Below are 20,618 nucleotides of genomic sequence, written 5' to 3'. Positions count from 1 at the left end.
ACTTAAAGACTAATAAAACACCTGTGAATCTACCACTTAGCTTAAGAGCTAGAACATCATAATTCCCCAGAAGCCCCCGCCCTCCAATCCCATCCCTGCTCTCCTCCTCAGAAACAGAATCCATCTTCCTGAACTGAGTATCCACCCGTCCCTTGTTTTTCTGTAGTTTTACCACATAAGCTTGCAGCCCTCAACAATACATGACTTGGGGCTGGCCTGGTGCCTCAGGCGGTTGGAGCTCCATGCTCCTAGAGCCAAAGGCTGCCGGTTCGATTCCCACATGGGCCAGTGGGCTCTCAACCACAAAGTTGCCAGTTTGACTCCTTGACTCCTGCAAGGGATGGAAGGCTCCGCCTCCTGCAACTAAGATTGAACACAGCACCTTTAGCTGAGCTGCCGCTGAGCTCCCAGATGGCTCAGTTGGTTGGAGTGTGGGCTCTCAACCACAAGGTTGCTGGTTTGAGTCCCGCAAGGGATGCACCCCCTACAACTAACAATGGCAACTGGACCTGGAGCTGAGCTGTGTCCTCCACAACTAGGATTGAAAGAACAGCAACTTGACTTGGAAAAAATCCTGGAAGTACACACTGTTCCCCGGTAAAGTCCTGTTCCCCTTCCCCAATAAAATCTTAAAAAACAAACAAGACATGACTTAATTTTGCATGCTTCTCCTTTATATAAATGAAATTGTACTTTATGTATGTATTCTTTTATGACTTGATTTTCAGACACAGTTGTCTATTATATTACACATATTAAAAAAATGCATGTATCGTTAAGTGTTCAGCTTGACGAATTTTCTCAGAGTGCGCACACTCCTTGGTCAAGACACAGAATATTATTAGTGCTCTGCGAGCCCTCCTTGGCCTGCTCCCAGTTACGATGTGCCTCCGAAGGGAACCAATGTTATGACTTCGAACATCATAAGATTTATATATATTGAATCAGAGTGATTAATTGTATACACTCAGCTTTACCTTCATGCATGTTGCTACATGTAGCTGTAATCGCATGGCTGTTACTGCTTTACAGTGTTCTATTATTATACGACTATATTACAATTTATATATCTATTTATCTGTTGATGGATATTTGGGTTCCTTCCACTGTTTGCTATTACAAACAGGGATGTTATAAACATTCTAATATGTGTCTTCTTATGCTCAAATACAAATGTTTCCTGAGGAGAACTTAGGGATGGAATTTCAGGATCACAGAATGTACTTACTATTAGCTTTACTAGGTAATACCAAATGTGAACGTACCACTTACCACTAAAAATAAAAATGTATGCCAATCTAATAGGTAAAAATTTAAATCTCATTATTTAAATTTGAATTTCTTCCCTTACATTCATTTCATTATTACATTTTTAAAAAGCTGTTCATTGGCCATTTGTATTTTTTTCTTTTGTGGATTCTTTGTATCCTCAACCCATTTTTCTGTTGCATTGCTGGTATTTTTCTTAAGGACTTTTAAAGACCTTTATATGTTAGGGATAGTACTTGTTAGTCTGTTATGAGTGTTGCAAATACAATGTTTTTTTCTTTAATTGAGATATAATTGGCATGTAACATTATATTAGTTTCAGGTATACAGCACAATTCAATATTTGTATATATTGTGAAATGATCACCACAGTAAGTCTAGTTAACATGCGTCACCACACAGTTACAAACTTTTTTTCCTTGTGATGAGAACTTATCTAATCTCTTTGCAACTTTCAAATAACAGTACAGAATTGCTACCTGTAGTCACCATACTGTACATCACATCCCCAGGACTTATTTTATAACGGGAGGTTTGACCACCTTCACCATTTTCACTCACCTCCCACCTCCAGAAACCACCAATCTGTTCTCTATTTGTGTTTCTGTTTTTGTATACCACATATAAGTGAAATCATATTGTATTTGTCCTTTTCTGTCTGACTTATTTCACTTAACAATGTTCTTGTGATCTTATTGTTTGGTTTATGGTGCTTTTTGTCATTCAGAAGTTTTAAGTTTTTATGCAATCAGAGGCACTTTTCTTTTTTGTTTTTTTCCAGATGCTGCCCTTTCTGCTGTTGGAGCCATGCGTAAACGTATTTTTCCGCTCCAGGATGACATCTGTTAAGGTGGCTTTATTTCTCATAGACATAGTGCATCTGGTGGCTTTCTAAAGTTGCTGACCAGAGGTAGCAATGGCTGGGTCAAGGTATGACCCAGATGATCTTTCTGCTATGCAGATTTTAGCCGCCAAAGTGGTAATGACGTTTCCATTATCTGGAGACCTGTCTTCATCATACAGAGAATGAAAAGTGAACTGAGCTGTGCAAAGGCCAATTCTTTGCTTCTTATGCAAGGGAGGTCGAAGTAATGGTGGTTGCTACCCCCAAACCCAGCACATAGGCTGGGCTCATCACAGCAGGGAAATTTCACCAACGTGAGAATACCTGAGGGACAAAACTGGCCTGCCAACAAGGAATAAACGAACTCTCCAGCAATAGCCTGGCATGGGTTCCCCTCCCACAGGGGTTGTTGATTCCTCAGGCTTTTACAATTCTTGAGCCCTGTTCCAAGGAGCTTTTGTGGTTTAAATCAATGTGCTTCTGGGAATAAGTGCCCTTATTATTCCTAGTTCACATTATTTGCTGTGCTCTTCTGCCACCGTGACATAATGCCCTTTGTGCAGCTGTACAATAACAGTCCTTTCAGGAATCTCGAAGAGCTTTCTAATTAGGACCCATGACCACACGACAGATGTAGAAACAGAAGCCCAGGGACAGAGAGGGCAAAGCTCTCCCCTGGTCACAAAGGAGCCAAGCCCAGCTTCTTGGCTCCTTCATGGAGACTGCAGGGTCTGAGCTATACTTGTCTAGGAAGTGTACCACTGCAGTGACGGCTGCAGAATTTCTAGGCTGCCCCGAGTGCATGGCAGGGAGTGCTGGACCCCCTGCAGTCATGCTTAGGGTCACCTAAGAAGTTGAGGTATTGAGTTCAGGAGTGAGAACTAGAAATGCCCAGAATTGGCTGGGCAACAGCTCTCGAATTCACAGATAGTTCTCAGTGACTAAGCTCCTGGGATGAGAAACTGTATTACAGCTAGGTCACTTGAAACTGAATTCTGCATAAGTAATTAAACTGGGTTGATTGCCTACTATGTGTCTGGTACCAGGAATGCACAAATGAACTCCCAATCCTCCCGTGGATGTTCACATCCTAGGTGGAAGAGGAGACAGCTACAGAAGCAGGGACTTGTAAGAAGCTGAGTGCTTTAATAAAGATCAGACCAGAAGACTAGGTTAACACCCAGCTCTGTGGGGGCTACCGGAAAGCTTCTGGGAGAGGACTTTCAACCTGGGTATATCTTCAGAAATGGACTGGTCTTTTTAGGCAGAGCTATGGGGAGGAGAGCATTGCATGCTGAAGGCCAGTGCGTACAAAGGCCGAAGGTGTAAAATGCACTGGGGTTCAGGGAACCAGAATGTCAGCATGTCTGAAGTCACCAGTTATCCCACTGTTCTTTCTCTTGTTTACTTTTATAGCCCAAATTCTATCCCTCTTTATTGTCAATATCTTATTTTGGATGTTAAAAAGAACGAGTGTTGTTTTTTTGTTTCTGCATCATTGCTTTAACCTTCCACTTCTTAGGGCACTGTGGATACCTCTGACTAGAGAAAAATCATGTATCAGGGAGTGTCCAAAAGAAAAGCACAGAGATGAATATTTCACTGCATGATAAGGACACAAGGGCAGCTCAGGAAACCTTGGGCAGGACCTCAGCTGAGCGGTCTTCTTTTACTGTCCATCTAGCAAAAAACATGGTGTTGGATGATGCCTACGTAAGTACCTGTCACAGGTCCAGCCACCCAGAAAGAGGCCCTGTGGTCCCAAACTTATGAAGCAAATGCTGTAGCTGAAAGTAGGTGGGGGATGGGGATGTGAGGGAAAACACGAGCTGGCCAGCAATTTAATAAATGACCCAGATAGGAGTGAAAGCATCAGATTTGAGCTGTATGAGTCTGCGTGCAGCTGGCTCTCGGGTCAGGCTGGATTGGAATGTGAGAAACAGAAGGCCACTTCCGGCTTCCTCTCCTTGCCTTTTATTCCCTTGGTATCTTTTGTTGCCCACCTCACCTCCCATGGTCTTCTGGGCAGCACTTTATATTCCTTCTCAGTCAACGAGAATTATAATGTGGGTACTTCTGAAGTCTCTCCTCAGTGTGGTGTTGGCACCTCAGCTAGCCCTTGGCACTGACATATGGTATGCGACAATCAGCGACCAAAGCTTGCCTATAACGGGTCCTCAATCACTCACAAAAAAGAAAGGCGAGGAGAGAGAAAAGGAAGGAGGGAGGAAGGACGGACAGGGAAGAACCTGGCGGGAAGCAGTGAAAACCACATTATCCAAAGTGACAACATATTCTAAAGTCTGACCAACAGAAGGCTGCTGCTGGAGGAGAGTGAAGAGGCCACTGGGGAAGGAGACAGATGAATGGTCCTTTTTCTTACTTTCTTGCGAGCCCTAGGCACTGGTTCACTCCCTCCTGCCTCAGACCTCAGGTCAGAGCCTGAGCTGCACTCTCGGCCCCCACTGGGCCTCTGCAATACCATTGGGCTGTGCTTCTGCCTTTCCAGCCCTCGGAGCTCAGAATTAGCAGAACACTTGCTCTACACCTCTTGTCTCCAAGGTGAACATCGAGTCAGCAGGCAGATCAGTCAGGATACCCCATGCAGGGATGTGAACCAGGGCTGGACGCCAAAGAACTGTCAGAGGCTGATGGGAGGTGGGACAGTGGAGGGAGTCGTTTGTTTTCATCAGCAAGACATGGTAACTTTAGCCACCACGTGACTATATGAAGACCCCAAGGGCCAGGCAGTCTGACTGCTTCACACAAGACTGAACGGATGCAGGCCAAGGAAGAATCCTGACTATTGTGCCTGGCTGGAGAGCCAGAATGTGGAGGGATGGACAGGTTTTTCAGTGATGGAGAGAAGTGTGTTCAGGTGGAGGGAAAACATGTAGAAAGCCATGATGGTGAAAATGTGCAAACTGAGCTCATGGGCAGGCCAGGAAGTTAGTTTTACCACAAACTGGGATATACACAGAGGGGTGGCGAGAGGTGGGGGCTGGTGCTGCACTGGAATCTCATTGTGGAGGGTATCACATGATACAGAGTTCACGCTGTATCGGAAACCCAACGGGAATAAAAGTTTTGGACCAGAGGAGTGAATGGGGAAGCAATGGGAAGTAAGGATTCCTCAGAGGAGACACAGACTAGCAGCAAGGAAAACAGAAAGCAAAAGCGACATTCCAGGAAGATACAATGAGGCTGTGAGCTAGGATGATGGTCGTGAGAACAGAAGGGAAGAAACACAGCAAAGGACAGCCCCCCTTCCTCCAAAGTAGGCCAGTTCTCTCTCTGCCTAGACACGTATCTCATACAGAAACACACTTAGGAAGGGCGAGAAAACATAACCTCTTTATCATCCCTCTCTTTTCAGCTCCCTCCCTCCCTCCACTTCTCCCAGTCCCTCCGTCCCACTCTGGGCAATGGCCAGAGGCATTTGCTCTAAGGACAGGAAGAATGTGTGTGTGTGGTGGTGGTGGGGGGGGAGGGTATTTATATCTGCAGACACAGCCTGAGCCCTCCGTCCGGAAGGCATGTGTTGGGTGGGGAGGAGGGCCGCACCTCATCTCCCAGGCAGAGCTCTCAGCTGGTGTGTCTGCAGCCTGCATGAGGTCCTGCTGTCAGAATGGGGCTGAGAGGTCAGATAATCCATCCCTCTGTCTCCAGAGAGGCTGTTGGCAAAAGCGTCTCTGTGGTTGGAAAGAATAGATCACAGTCCAAAAGCCACCTTCCTTTAGTATTTAATTATTTTCACAGTTCACTAAGTTCTTCTTTATACCGAACCTAAATTTCTTACTGAAATTTTGTCTCCTTGCTTCGTGTTCTGTTTTGGGGAGATGGCAAACTCTCCAAAACCTTTCAGTGGGGAAATTGTTCTGATCAATCAGATAGAAAGTCCATGAATCACAGGGCTTGTGTCCAATAGATGGCAAGAACTAACCTTGGATATAAGCCCATTTTCTTCACAGTTGCTGAAAACTCAGAAAGGACGACAGAGAAGCCTGGGTTGGCTTGTTGTGCTGGTGACACTTCTCCTTTTCCCCTGCCCCCCAGGGCTGAAGGCTTGTGCTGACAGGGAAGCTGGATAGATGTAAATGCCCTCCTCCCAAGGGAAAAAAAATAAATTCCTCTTGATTCTAAGAAATTTTAGTTCCTTAAGGTCCTCAAATGACCTGAAACATCTCCCTCTTAAGGAAGAGATGATCTACAGCAGAAGCGTTTAAGAGGCTGACGTTTCGTCCCCCACTGGCCACACCAGCAGCTCGAGGCAGAAGGCAACCCACATTTGGTGGGCCCCCGGCGTGGCAGGCTTTGTGCGTGATTACACTGAATCTTCGCAACAGGGCAGTCACGAGCCCCATTTCACAGAGGAAGCAGCGAAGGCTTACAGAGATATGAGAAGAAACCAAGGCTCAGAGAACAGCCAGGCGGCTGATGTGAAACATGGGGAGGTGGAGCTGCTTGTTCCCATTAACAGCACATGGTAACTTTGGCCACCATTTGTCCACATTTATGCCAAGCCTGAGGGTCGGGCAATGGACTCGACACAAGGCTGGATTTGACACTGGACACAGAGGGACAGTACAGAGTGTCATGTCTGGTGGGAGGAATCAGGGCAAGGGTGTTTCTGCCACATCTGAAGGGACAGATGGGTTTTTTAATGTGGCATAGCTGGGGTCAGGAGAGAGCCTTCTGATTAGAGCTACTTCCCTGCAACCAAGTGTGTAGGGAGTTGGCCATCTCCCTCAAACAGAACTGAAGGGGGAGGTTAAGATCGCCATGAGGGGTTAGGTTGGATATAAGGAAAGACTCAGTGAACTGCGAAGGTGGTTAGATATCGAAGGGGCAGACACTCGGGCTGAGATCTTTTCCAAAGGGCCACCCAGGAAACGGCAGTGACTCTGACCTGGGTAGTTCTACCCAAACTCACTCCTTTCCCCTTTCATGGGAAGAAATGAACCACCGAGGAAGCTCAGGCCTCCCCAGCCTCAAGGCCAGGGTGCGTTTCTCCCAGGGTCTGTACAAATACAAGGAGCCACGACCCCAAGGAGCTTGTCTGTCACTGTATTCCCAGTTTCTGGTACCCTGTACCCGTCCAATAAACATCTGGGAAATACATAAAAGGTCACCTGTTTTCAAAATTGTTTGTGTCCTTGTTGGCTGGGCCTTTGGCGCAGATCCGGGAAACACCTGCTCAGGCAAATGCTGCTGACTGAGCTCCAGTGCCCTGTGATCTCAACTGAGTTATCTTCAGTGCCAGGATGAAGGGAAAACGCTTTCCATCAGCTCCTTCTGGTCCGCCACGTGAGGGAGGGGCCAGCGGGAGGGAGTGCTCACCGGCCCTGTCTGTGTCAAGGGCCCTCAAGCAGGTTCCAGATGCTCTCACTCCCAGAGAGACAATTCTAGCCGGGGCTAATGTGCTTCTGAGCTCTGATGTGGCTAGAGTGACTCCATGTTTACAGTCATTTCTCCCTCAGGCCGCGTTCATGTCATCCAACAGCCTGGCCACTAGCTGCAGTTTTGCAACACGAGACAATATTTACTTCTTTTTGAGTGTAAGCTCCTATCTCCTTGAGGCTAAATATTGACTTTACACTTTAAGGGTGTACCTTTTTTCCAAAGGTTCTTCTGTTCCTCTCTGGCTTCCAAGTAGTAGGTACCCAACTGTCCCTGACTATGTCAAGAGGAGGCTCTCTGAGCAGGGCAGGGACACTTGCATTCCAAGTGCTGCCAAAGGAGAAAGTGTCGAATGGCCAGTTTTCCTATTACCTAAGAGCTACATACAGGGGGAAGTACTATTGGAATTTGACATGGCATGGTTTGTGCTCTGTCCACAGCTTTTATAAAGCCCTCTCCACATTCTCTGAAATCAGAGGTCTTTTTCTGTCAAATGAGGGCTCTCCCTGTCAGTTTCCTTTTGCATGTCCCATTCCCAGCTCAGGAACCAGCACGGTGGGGGCTCACGCCAGAAAAGGCCCTCCACCCACTTGTAGTTCTGTGGTAGGCTTTTCACCTACTTCTGTCTTGCGGGGGTACTTCAGCAATGACCCTCCAGACACCTGCTTTCGGCCTCTGTTGGTGGGTGGGGGTGGGGACGGGAAAGCAAGGTGGGGGCTACCAGTGTTAACAATTTGCTGTCACTTTGCTCATCTCCTCAGGGTGAGATGACACATAAACAAAAAGCATCATTATCTCCTGTTTCCAAGGGCAGGATGGAACTCTTGAGGCAGCACAGCCTTTCACCTTCCACGGTGCTGGGAAATAGGAGAACTTGACATTAACATGTCCCCCTAATTTCAGTCTAACTCAGTTCTATTTTATTTGTCCTAGTCCTCTATTTTAAACACTTTTGATTCATAGCCACAATTAAACTCATCAAAATCCACAAATAACCCCCCCCCCCCAAGAAAACCTAAAGGTCGACTAGAGAATATTTCTTCTCTGCATACAATCTGATTTTCTTTAACTCATTCTGACTTTTGAGGATATTGGGTAGATGTTCATTCTCCTGATTGTTACAATTCATTTGATATTATCTCACCATTATAATTTTGCTTAAAAAAATTATCTGGAAACAAAAATGGTTTTTAGTTCGTTTGCCAGCTAGGGTATCACTAAACGAAAACTACACCTGTAGACATGATCCCCAAACTCCAAGACAATCCCCAAACTCATTTCACCAAGTTTCCATCTTTACCAGACCTAAATAATAAGCAAAGAGGACAATTATTGAACAACCAACTTGACTGTGCAAGAGAGAATTGCTCTGGGAGAGAGTTGCAAATTAGCAGAAAGATAAGGGAAAAAGTACAGACTGAAAAATGTTTTGTAACCGTAGTAGGTTTGCAAAAACTTAATTTAGAACATTTGACATTCTTCCATTAGAATGTGGGAATCCATGGCTCCAGGTCTTGGTGTGTCATTTAAGAAAAAAACATGACTCACTCTGTTTAAATAACCAATTACAATTGAAAATTAAATTGCTCCTAGGATGAGCACTTTAGACTGCGTACCAAAGGACAATGGACTAGATCCAGCCAAGCCAATAAAATACTCAGCCATGATAAAAGGTCTTTGTGTTCTTGGGCCAGAAATGGAAAGGAAGACCATCACCTCCTACAGAGCTGTTGGTAGGAAATCTAAGCCAATTCACCAGACTTTGGGACTTCTCAATACATCCCATCATACTTTTCATGTTGGTGACTGGTAAAGGCTAAATCCAAGGGCGCATTATAGAAAGAACAGACGGGTGTTTGGTTGACCAACACAGTAGTGTATCACCAGATGCAAAGCAAACACACAAACGCCAAACACCTTGTTATTTATACTCTTCCATGTGAAATCTTTGGTGCATCAAAGAATTCCAACGTAGACCCCTCACAAGAGTTGTCTAGGTCCTAAGGTAACAGTGAATCTCATTTCTTCACTTCTCACTTTTGCACTGTCCAATTCTACAGGCAGCTGCCACATGAGTCTATTTACCAGAATTAATAATAAATAAAAGATTCAGTCCCACTAGCCATACAGAGGGTGCCCAAAAAATGTATACACATTTTAAGAAAGGAAAACTGTATTACAATTGTAATACTCAATATATACTGGTAACAAAAGATGAATAAAAGTCATGTTTGACTTCTGCAATGACAAGAGGTGCTCAAAGTGGTTATCACCAGCGTCCAGACACTTCTGATTATGGCAAACTACTGCTTGAGCAACGCTGACCAAAGTGCCCACTTGTATACCTTTTTTGGCACCTCGGGTATTTTAGATAGCTGAATGTGATTAGTGGCTCTATTGGATAGCACAGACTTAGACCATTTCCATTACCACACAAGTTCTATTGGACAGTGCTGCATATACTCTACACACCAGGTGGCAGGGTCACCTTATTCTCAGTAGTGCCAGCAGATACTGGGACAGAAAGATCAAGGGTCCTATTCAAGGACCCATGGCAAGTGAGTCTTATAAATAGAACTTAAACCGACATGTCTGGGATCCCTTGTTCTTCTTTGAGTCGTATATTCATGTAAAAAGTGACATACAGCCTCCAGTTGCAAATTACATACCTTGGTTGTTTTGAGCTAGAAAGGTCATACCACAAAATCTCTTGAACTGGAATACAATAGTACTTTAATTTCTAAATAGTCAATATGCTACTGCTATCACCCGTGATGGCAAACAGTAGCTTTAGAAAGTATTTTCATAATTTTCTTTGTATGTTTGTCTTTAAAAATTTTAATTAAATAGTATTTACAGCGCTGTAGTAAACAGAAATTCCATTTTGCTTAGGTCAACATAAGTTATTTTGTTATTACTCACTGTACCCAAATTGAATATGAAGGAAGACAGCTTAAATGTGTTTAGTAGCAGAGAAAAGGTAACTTTTATTTTGAATAAATAAAATGCTAAGATTAAGAACTGATCTAACACAGTAAGATAATACTAGTGAGGATGATAATGACAGCAAACACTTGTATGTCTACTTACTATGTGCTAGGCATGTTCCAAATACTTTACATACATTAATTCTGTATTAACTCAATCCTCACACCTACCACACGAAGCCCTATTATGCTTCCCAATTTGAGGAATAAGGAAACTGAGGCATAGAAAGATTGTTCAAGGTCACAAAGCTAGATAGTGAGGATTTGGACCAGGACAGTGTGGCTCCAGACCTTAGCCATCAAGTTATACTGTAGTCACTGAACACTGAGAAAAACTACTTGGCTTCCTAGAATCAGCCAGTGGCCCTTATCTGTATTTCTAAATTCAGGAAATGCGCTCACTTCATAACCAGTACGTGTATTTTTCTTTTCTGCATAATTCCTTGAGTATTTCTTTTTCTTTTCACTCGTTATTGTGTTAAAATTATAAAGTTTCCCTGCATCGCAAATAATTGTTTCACAGTTGATGCCAAAAATGCAGTAGATACTATACCAAACATGAGACAGCATCCCAATCCTGGGGCTAATGGACATACTGAAATAAAATAGCCTTTTTTGCTTCACAAAGTTATTTTTATACTCAGAACTATTTGGATGTTCTTATTTTAATAATTCCAAGTTTGTGTCATGGGCCTTACAGTACACCAAATCAGTTTGTAATAGAGCTATCAAAAACCTATCTTTTCAGGACATAAAATTTTGGAAGGCCTCAAAGGGAATTGGTGACTTGCAAGATTTGCTTCTTTTCTAGAAAATTCTGCCTTGAAACAGTACCAGAAACCTGAAATCAACATCATAAAATTCCCTTCTGAAAATAGCCATTTAATGGGGGGTAGGGGGGGAAGGTTTTTCCCAATTTAAGCACCTTATTTTTTTCTTTAGGCTTTCAGTCAATAATCTGATAACGAAACTCCAGACTGCAGGCAAGCCAGCCAGTCTAAGTCAGTCATTTTATAGACCGGGAAACTAAAGTCTACAGAAATGAAGTGACTTGCCCCAGGTCACAGAGCTAATTCATCAGAGCCCAGTGGAACCCCTTCTTTCTGAGTCAGCTCTCTCCACACCCGGTAAAAGGGCATGGGCTCTGCACACGTCCTCCGTACCACTCTGGCAATTCTTCCTAAAGCTTGTTCCTGGACGCTGTAACGACCGTGTACATCACGCATTGGGTACAGCGGGCTGCATCTAAAGGGATGTCATCACAGTGGCCAACAATCTGGCTATTGGCAGTAAAATGTGTTGTGTTGGGACATAGCCCACGAAGCCAAGTGATCTTAGAGGGACCTGAGTTGTCAATCACTTCTCACCTCGAGGCCACGTGATAATAAAAAAATATGTATCATTCTTTTTCTTTGAAGCCTACCATTCCTCTGAGCTAATGTCAACTTTAAAGAGAAAAAGACAAAACATAAGCAACAAAATTGAGCGATTTATTTAAAAAGGAAACTTCCAAGGAATGTGCCTGCTTCACGTTAGGAGTTGCTTCCAGACCAAGAACCCATGTTAATATCTGCAATCCTGTGATCCCTCATGTTTAGAAACCATGAACCTGAAGCACTGACTGATCACAAATTAAGAAAGGACAGTTAAATCATACCGTGTTTCCCTGAAAATAAGACCTAGCTGGACCATCAGCTCTAATGCGTCTTTTTTAACACTTTTTAAAATTAATTTATTTTTAATTTTTTTAGTAGTTAGACATTTATCATTTATATCCCTCACACTGTGTCAACCCCCCTCCCCTCATCCACTATCCATCTGACATCGCACACAGCCATTACATTTCTACTGTTGACATTCATTATTGTTCAGCTTCAGGTGTACAGTGCAATGATCAGGCATCTACATTATCCCTGAGGTGGTCTCCCTTATGAGACAAGTGTCCATCGGACAACCTACAAAATCTTTACAACATTATTGATCACATCCCCCAAATTAACTTTCGTAACCCCATGGCCATCTTGTGGTTACTGACTGTGCTTTCTAATCCCCTCACCTTCCTCCTTATCCCCACCCCCCCCCATCGAGCAACCCCCGTTTTTCCTCTATGTCTTGAAACTGTTTCTGATTAGTTCATTCATTTATTCTTTTCTTTAGATTCCACATATAAGTGAGATCATATGGTATTTGTCTTTCTCTGTCTTGAGTTATTTCACTTAACGTAATGTTCTCTAGGTCCATCCATGCTGTTGCAAATGGTAAGATTTCTTTCTTCTTTATGGCTGCGTAATACTCCATTGTATAAATGTACCACAGTTTCTTAATCCAGTCGTCTACCGATGGGCATTTAGGTTGTTTCCATGTCTTGGCTATTGTGTATAGTGCTGCAATAAACATAGGGGTGCATAAATCTTTTTGAATTAAAGTTTTGGATTTCTCCAGATAGATACCTAGGAGTGGAATTGCTGGATCATAAGGTAGTTCCATTTTCAGATTTTTGAGATACCTCCATACTGTTTTCCATAGTGGCTGCACCTATCTGCAATCCCACCAACAGTGCACAAGGATTCCCTTTTCTCCACCTCCACGCCAGCACTTGTTTGTTGATTTATTGACGATAGCCATTTTGACTGGGGTGAGGTGGTATCTCATTGTGCTTTTTATTTGCATTTATCTGATGGTTAGTGAGGTTGAACATTTTTTCATATGTCTGTTTGCCATCTGTATGTCCTTTTTAGAAAAATGTCTCTTCATGTCCTCTGCCCATTTTTTAATTGGGTTTTTTTTGGAGTTGAGTGAGTTTTTTATAAATTTGGGATATTAACCCCCAAAGATATTTGCCAGATATATCATTGGCAAATATCTTTTCCCATTCAGTAGGATCCCTTCTTGTTTTATTGATGGTTTCCTTTGCTGTGAAAAAAACTTTTTAGTTTGATGTAATCCCACATGTTTGTTTTTTCTCTTACTTCCCTCGCCCAACGGGATATATCAGTAAAAATCTTTCTCCGGGTAATGTCTGTAAAGTTTCTTCCTATATTTTCTTCTAGGAATTCTATGGTTTCTGATCTTACATTTAAGTCTTTAAGCCATTTTGAATTTATTTTTGTATATGGTGTAAGGAGGTGGTCCAGCTTCATTTTTTTGCATGTGTCTGTCCAGGTTTCCCAGCACCATTTATTGAATAGACTGTCTTTACCCCACCATAAATTCTTGCTTCCATTGTCATAGATTAAATGACCACAGAGGCATGGATTTATTTCTTGGCTCTCTATTCTGTTCCATTGACCTGTGTGTCTGTTTTTATGCCAGTACCATGCTGTTTTTATTACTGTAGCCTTGTAGTATAATTTGATGTCAGGTATCGCTATACCTCCTACTTTATTCTTATTTCTCAAGATAGCCGAGGCTATCCGGGGTCTTTTATGGTTCCATATAAATTTTAGGGTTATATGTTCTATTTCTGTGAAAAACATCCTTGGTAGTTTGCTAGGAATTGCGTTGAATATGTATATTGCCTTAGGCAGTATGGACATTTTTACGATATTAATTCTTCCTATCCAGGAACATGGTATGTGTTTCCATCTATTTGTATCTTCCTTAATTACTTTCTTCAGTGTCTTATAATTTTCTGAGTGCAGATCTTTTACTTCTTTGGTTAAATTTATTCCCAGGTATTTTATAGTCTTTGAAGCAATTGTAAATGGTATTGTTTTCTTAATTTCTCCTTCTGATGTTTTATTATTGGTATATACAAATGCAACTGATTTCCAAATATTAATTTTGTATCCTGCTGCTTTACTAAATTCATTTATCAGATCTAATAATTTCTTGGTGGAGTCTTTAGGGTTCTCTATATATAGTATCATGTCATCTGCATATAATGACAATTTTACTGCCTCCTTACCAATTTGGATGCCTTTTATTTCCTTTTCTTGTCTGATTGCGGTGGCTAGAACTTCCGGCAGTATGTTGAATAGAAGTGGAGGAAGTGGGCAACCTTGCCTTGTTCATGATCTCAAGGGGAATGGTTTTCGCTTTTCCCCCATTGAGTTCTAAAGCGTCTTTTGGAGCAAAAATTAATATATTATATAAGACCGGGTCTTATATTAAAGTAAGACCAGGTCTTATATGAGACTGGTTTTATATTAATTTTTGCTCCAAAAGATGCATTAGAACTGATGGTCTGGCTAGGTCTTATTTTTGGGAAAACATGGTATTTAGTATACTGTGTTAAGAAAGTATATTATTATTAGATTTTATAATGGTTTTCAACCAGTATTGAAAAAAGGGGATTCCTGGCTAACTAGAAAACTTCTATTCCCTGAGCATCCCAACTAATTGAGGTTGTGTTATGAAGAAACTGTTCTTTCTAGACAACCAAGTCCAGCATTACAGAACTTACCAAGAAACTAAAACAATCAAAGGAAAAGAGCTGCCCTCCTACCTTAAAACATTAAGATATTAAATGTGAGTGACTTTTTTCACCCTTTGAAACAATGTACAATGTCTACACAATCACACACATATTAGAAAAACCAAACTATTAATCTCCAATCTTGCTATGTAATTGTTAGCTGCCCTTTGGGTCAATTAAATACTAAAACAATAAATTAAGATTGCTTTAGCACAGAAAAGATAGGTAAGTGGTTGAAATAATATAGCAGGATGTTTCAATTCTGTCAAACTGCCTGCTCTCAAACCAGAAGATGGCTATTTCTGGGGACACTTCCACATTCATCTGTGCGAGGGCTCAGTTCCTGTTATACCGGTGAACCGTGCACCTGCTGGTCAGAACTTTCCAAGGACTAGCTCAGAATTAGAGGTCTGTGTCAGCAGCAAATGATATATTTGGGTAGAAACAGTCAAATTCACTAATTCAGTGATCCCAATATGTGACTTTTCTTGAAAAAAGAAAAGGCTCAGCAACAGTAAAAACAATAAAAGAATGAAAATGTTAAATACGAGATAAAGGACTTGGGTAAAGAAACAAGGAAAAAAATCTTCCTGGTTAGGAACCCAATTATTTCTCAAATTAAGTTTTTAAGAAAAAAAATCATTTTTCAGAATATCCCATTGCAGAAACCAATGAGCAAATGGACTCCACACTATAACTTTCGTATCTTAATTGTATGAAAAAAGCAAATTATTTTTGACAATTTGATCAACCCCTGTAAAGTCTGTAATGCATTCGTCACGTGGCTAAAACCGAGTGTAGGCGTTTCGTTGCTGCTGCTGTTGTAATGGTTGCTGGGCTTGCTGCTGCTGTAGGCGAATTTGCTGGGAATACGGGTCTTCCAGGGATTTGACAAATATGGTAGTTCGGGGACCAGTCTTCCATACGATACCATTGGCGTCTTTCACTGAAGATTCCACTGTAATGTTGTGTGTTCCAAGGATAGCAAAGTTCAACAGAAACTGAGTACTAAAGTAATCATTATGAGGCTCAACCCTCTGTTCCATCTCATTGGTCATGTTGTCAATGGGTATCTGGAATAAAAGAATTGTTAAATAACAACAGCTAACATTTACTGAGTGCTTACTACGTATGAGCTAGGCCCTGCCTAAGTGCTTATGTACTCATAATAATAAATGCACACAACCAATAGGTAGGTACCATTATTATCCTAGCTTCATAGACGAGGAAGCAGAGAGGTTAAGTAATTTCTCCAAGGTTACACAGCTGAGTGGTGGAGCTGGCATCTGAACCTAGGCAGGCTAACTCCATAGCCTACACCCTTCGTTATGAAGTGATACTGCCTCCTCACTATCCTTGAACAGAACTAACTCCCAGAGCCTTTCTCAACCCCTTCATATGCTGGCCTTTCTTCCCAGTAAAGGAGTTGAGGACATGCCACCGCAAAACATCCTGCTTTGGCACACTGATTATTTTGAGCTAAAGGCACTTAAGAAACAACAGATGCAGGAAGGGCTCTCTGACCTGCCTCTTTTTACCCTAAAACAGGCCGTAAAATTTCACATGAGAAAGGTAGCTTCCTATACCAGGAAGAGAACATCCTATCCCCAGAGACTGGGAATCAATGCTGAAATGACCTGTACAGACCAACCTACTAAAATAACACTTACCTTCCACTAGTCCCGCCCACTGCCCCAACAAATCTCCTCGTCACTTCCCCATAATTTACTGCCCTGACCCCACGTAAGATTTTAATAACACTTGTATGCTCTTCTCCTGTTAATCTGCCTTATGTCAGCTTAATCTTAGGTCCAGCTGGAGACTCTGGACCTAAGTTAATTCTCTAAATAATGAGAATTTCCTGACTTTACTCAATGCCTCTCAAGAGGTGAGTCAGCAAGCAGACCAATACTCTCAGCTGGCATGTTTTTTTCTTAATAGGAGTCATTATATGCAAGGAACAAAGAGAATCATGGTTACTGTTCTTTTAAACTCCAAGAGGAGAGAGCTGCAGACAGGGACAAGTCAACCATGTAAATTCTCATTATGATCCTGTGACAACAGAGATCATGCAAACGTAACAGCTGTATTCTAAAAACAGTAAGTGGTTTTTTTTTTCATCAGTCTCCAAATAGTTACTGAGTGGCTACAGAAGGCACCATGCTTTGTCAAGAAAGTCAAAAGAGGAAGAGAATGAGGGCTGAGCCTTATCAGTGGGCGAGTGCCAGAGAGGGTAAGTTACCAAAGTAAAGAAAGTAATGATGGCTGAAACCAGAACTTCCCTTGGCTTTTTGGCCTAAAACCACCAAGGAGAATAAATGCACTCTTTTTGTATCTTTACTGATACTCCTTTCCTTGCTATGAACCTCAGCTGATGCCCACAATAAACTGGGGCACAGCCAATTTGGGCAGTTGAACAACTCTGTTCATACAACTGTGTGTTGGACCCCTTCCTTCATTTACTGAGAATAAACCACCAAGAACTGGAAAGAGATGTGTGTAAAGGGAAAAACATTCTACATCTGGAAGACTGGTTATTTCATGGGCACAGATTCAGAATCTTCACTTTGGCTAACAAAGTACACACGAGTTTGGTTAACTTACCTCATGATTTCGCAAAGCAGTAAATTCCTAGGGTTATTCATACCTGTAGGGTTATCTGTAGGGTATGTCAATGCTACTTTTTTTGGAAAATGCTAAAATTTACTTAAAATAGAGAAAAATAAATAGATGTGTTGTTTTGGGGGCGGGGGCCAGGGAGATGCTTCTTCTCCACTCCTGCTGCTCCCCTCCACGTGGAGGGACCTTTTATTAGATGAGCAGTGCTGGTCTCCAGGAGAGGAGGTAAAGCCTACTGACTGTTAAGTTTCAGGGTGGGCACTGGGCATGGGGAGCTAGGGACCTTCTCTTTCCCTTCTTCTCTGGGCTTCAGGGTGTTCCTCTCTGCCGTCAGTGTTACGGGGCAGGCCCTTGTGTGTACTGGCTGAGGCTGGGTGGGAAAATTCAGTTCAGAGGTACAAGGCTAGGAAGTGCTTGTCACCAGGCCCCAGCACTAGCTTTCCCCATGGCTGTAACAGTAATAACACTCACAGTGTGATCTATCAGCTGGTTCCGGCAGAGAAGAGAGAAGTATTATTTATCAGCCACTCAGACCCCAATATGTGCTTTTAACTCAGGTCTATCTGATCCTTTGGGAAGAACTGCAATCTGCTTAACCAAGAAAAACACTGGGAAACGTCCAACAATGAGTTGATAAAATGCGCATCACAATTCTGCCTCTTTTCTAAATTACCTTGTAGTCTTGTCCAGATTTACTCTGTAGCGTGGAAGAAACATTCAGACAGACAGACTGAATTTTGCGGAAGAGTCCTGGTTTGGATCCGTGCTGAACCACTCCCTCCACCTTCAGCGCCAGCTGCTGGTTATTCTGGACAGCGATGGGCTCTGCAGGGTTCCGCGGGGACGGTGACAGAGCGAGCTGCAATACCAGCATTACAGTGAGCGCTGACCACCAAGAACAAGCTTCCTTCCAACACACGTGTCTGCGCTAAGCGTTGGCTATAGGTTAAAATGTCACTCACACACACACACACACACACACACACACACACGACCTGCCTGTGCTGAGACAACCAGACAGATGTTATCTTTGGAGTCAAGGGTCCCCTATCCCTAATGCCTCCTTTTCAATACCCCCATTTTCTTTTGTTTTTCCACCTATAAACCTCAGTTCTGTTTGAGGGTAACAGGATTAGAAAAGAGTGAAAGCACTGTTTTCCCAGTTTGAGGGGGAGGGGTGGTGCATTTCTCCGACAATGAACTGATTCTAACAGGGAAATACAACTATGTAAACTTCCATGTCCAGCTGCTGTCTCTTTGGTCTTGGGCAAGTTTAAATTGACTCAATTCAAATGCAAATGAACTTAAAATTCTAGGATTACAAACACAAACAAGTCACCATGGTATAAAAGTCAGTTTTTACATATGAACCAAATGACATTTTAAATCTCATTAGTAGTTTTTCTTTAAAAACATACTAAAAATCCCAAATACACTTCAACTACAGAAAGCTCAGAAAACATGGAAGAAATTGGGTCTTTGTTATGTCGTTAAGCCACTGAACTAATCAACTCGGGGAAACCTGCTACCTTAGCACTTCTTCCCTAATCAATTTTCCTTACTATTCAGGCCATTTTGAAACAGCATGCTTTGTTATCTGCAACCAAAGCATTTGAATGGATGCAAAATTACACTGAACACGTTTACTGACAGGGATAATCCAGGAAATCTCTCAGAAGGGACAATTTCCCCCCTTTTCCGACAATTCCATTCTTTGAATCAAAAATTGCTTTTGAATCTTGGGTGGCTTAAATATTTTAAAATACTAACTCTACTCATTGGCCAACTCCTCAAAACCTGTTGTTCAAAGACAAACTGCTTTGGAGGTAGGCAGGCGATGTTTACGAGACCCGATTCATTGGAAGCTGGTGATGAGAGGTGGGCTCAGCCCAGATCCTTGCGGGCTACCCACTCAGCTTCCTCCTGGAGTAGGAGCCAGGGGACAGCGCCCCACGTGCCCAAATGTCTGTCCCAATGCACTTGGTACGGATACGTATCCCATTCCCTTCACCAAACCAGCTGGTAAAGGGAGGAAAGGCTTTCAACTAAAGGGCATAAGTTTGATCAAAATCAAAGGTAAGATCCTGAAGCAGAGCTACGTCCTACTTCATCTGCAGACATAACTGGGTTTTTAATCTGTATTAACTTTAGTATTCTTCCTATATTACCTTAATGCTGGTAGATTGCAGTTTCTGGAAAAAATATCTCTGAAATGAAAGAGGAACTTTCAGCAAAGCAATGATGGCATTGCAGAGGCATGCTGTATGCTGGGGGGGAAAAAGAAAGTAAATCAAATGAAAATAAATTCCCAAATTTAGCAACAAATGGTACTTTCAGGAAGAAATTTTAAAACTACAAACACTCATATAGATTATTACAAAGTCAATAATAACAATACCACCAACCAGGAAAGAGGCATAACAGCCAGATATGGTGTAAATTTGCCAAATCATTCATGTTAAGGAATACAATTATAATTTTATTTTATTTTGAAGTAGTACGTTCAATAAAGAAATAAATAACAGAAGAGAGAAAAACCCACATTGCTCAAGGCCGAGCAACATGCAGCATTTGCATCTGTATAGAGCTCAGAGCTATCAGACACATTATGACACTAAAGCACAGAGTAACTACCATCGGGACAAGTATGCAGAGCACGTGGCCAGGAAGCCGGAGCAGCGTGCTCATATCCCACGGCTGACACCACATCCCATGTGGAACCTCTGCTTTGAGCTGCCTCATTTCTTCAACACGTCTCCTCTAGGTGGCCTCCCTGACCCTACGATCACGGGTCCCCAGAGAGTGAGCAATGGTGGAAACTTCCTGGAGTTCAGGTTAAGGATGACGATATTGTTCCACTCTATGGCATTCTGAAACTTGAATGAAGTACCTTATTTCTAAAATCTATTTCACAAATTTAACTGAGTTTTGAAAATCCCAGCATTACTGCAGCGTAATAGTAACAGTGCAGTGAATCCTTTGAGACTTAGTGCAAAGAACCAGAATTTAAGAGTTCAAAGATTGATTAAGTAATTAATTAAATTAAAAACTACTTTATTGATGTACAAATGACATACAAAAA

At 42.3% G+C, this 20,618-nt stretch overlaps 1 protein-coding gene across 1 annotated transcript in view; it reads right to left on the bottom strand.

The window, feature by feature from the left end:
* Positions 1 to 12,231: 12,231 nt before the first annotated feature.
* INTS7 (integrator complex subunit 7) overlaps positions 12,232 to 20,618 on the bottom strand; it is a 59,333-nt gene continuing 50,946 nt past the window's right edge. The window contains exons 18-20 of the mRNA XM_019738098.2: positions 19,705 to 19,803; positions 18,210 to 18,395; positions 12,232 to 15,990 (exon numbers count right to left, since the gene is read on the bottom strand). Of these exons, the coding sequence (XP_019593657.1) occupies positions 15,703 to 15,990; positions 18,210 to 18,395; positions 19,705 to 19,803 (573 nt within the window). The 3' untranslated portion in view covers positions 12,232 to 15,702. The remainder of the gene's footprint in view (positions 15,991 to 18,209; positions 18,396 to 19,704; positions 19,804 to 20,618) is intronic.

Source organism: Rhinolophus sinicus, linkage group LG17, assembly GCF_036562045.2.
Source record: "Rhinolophus sinicus isolate RSC01 linkage group LG17, ASM3656204v1, whole genome shotgun sequence".
Classification (NCBI taxonomy): Eukaryota; Metazoa; Chordata; class Mammalia; order Chiroptera; family Rhinolophidae; genus Rhinolophus; species Rhinolophus sinicus.
The sequence above is the reverse complement of the archived record's forward strand: the minus strand, read 5'-3'. Positions and strand labels throughout refer to the sequence as shown.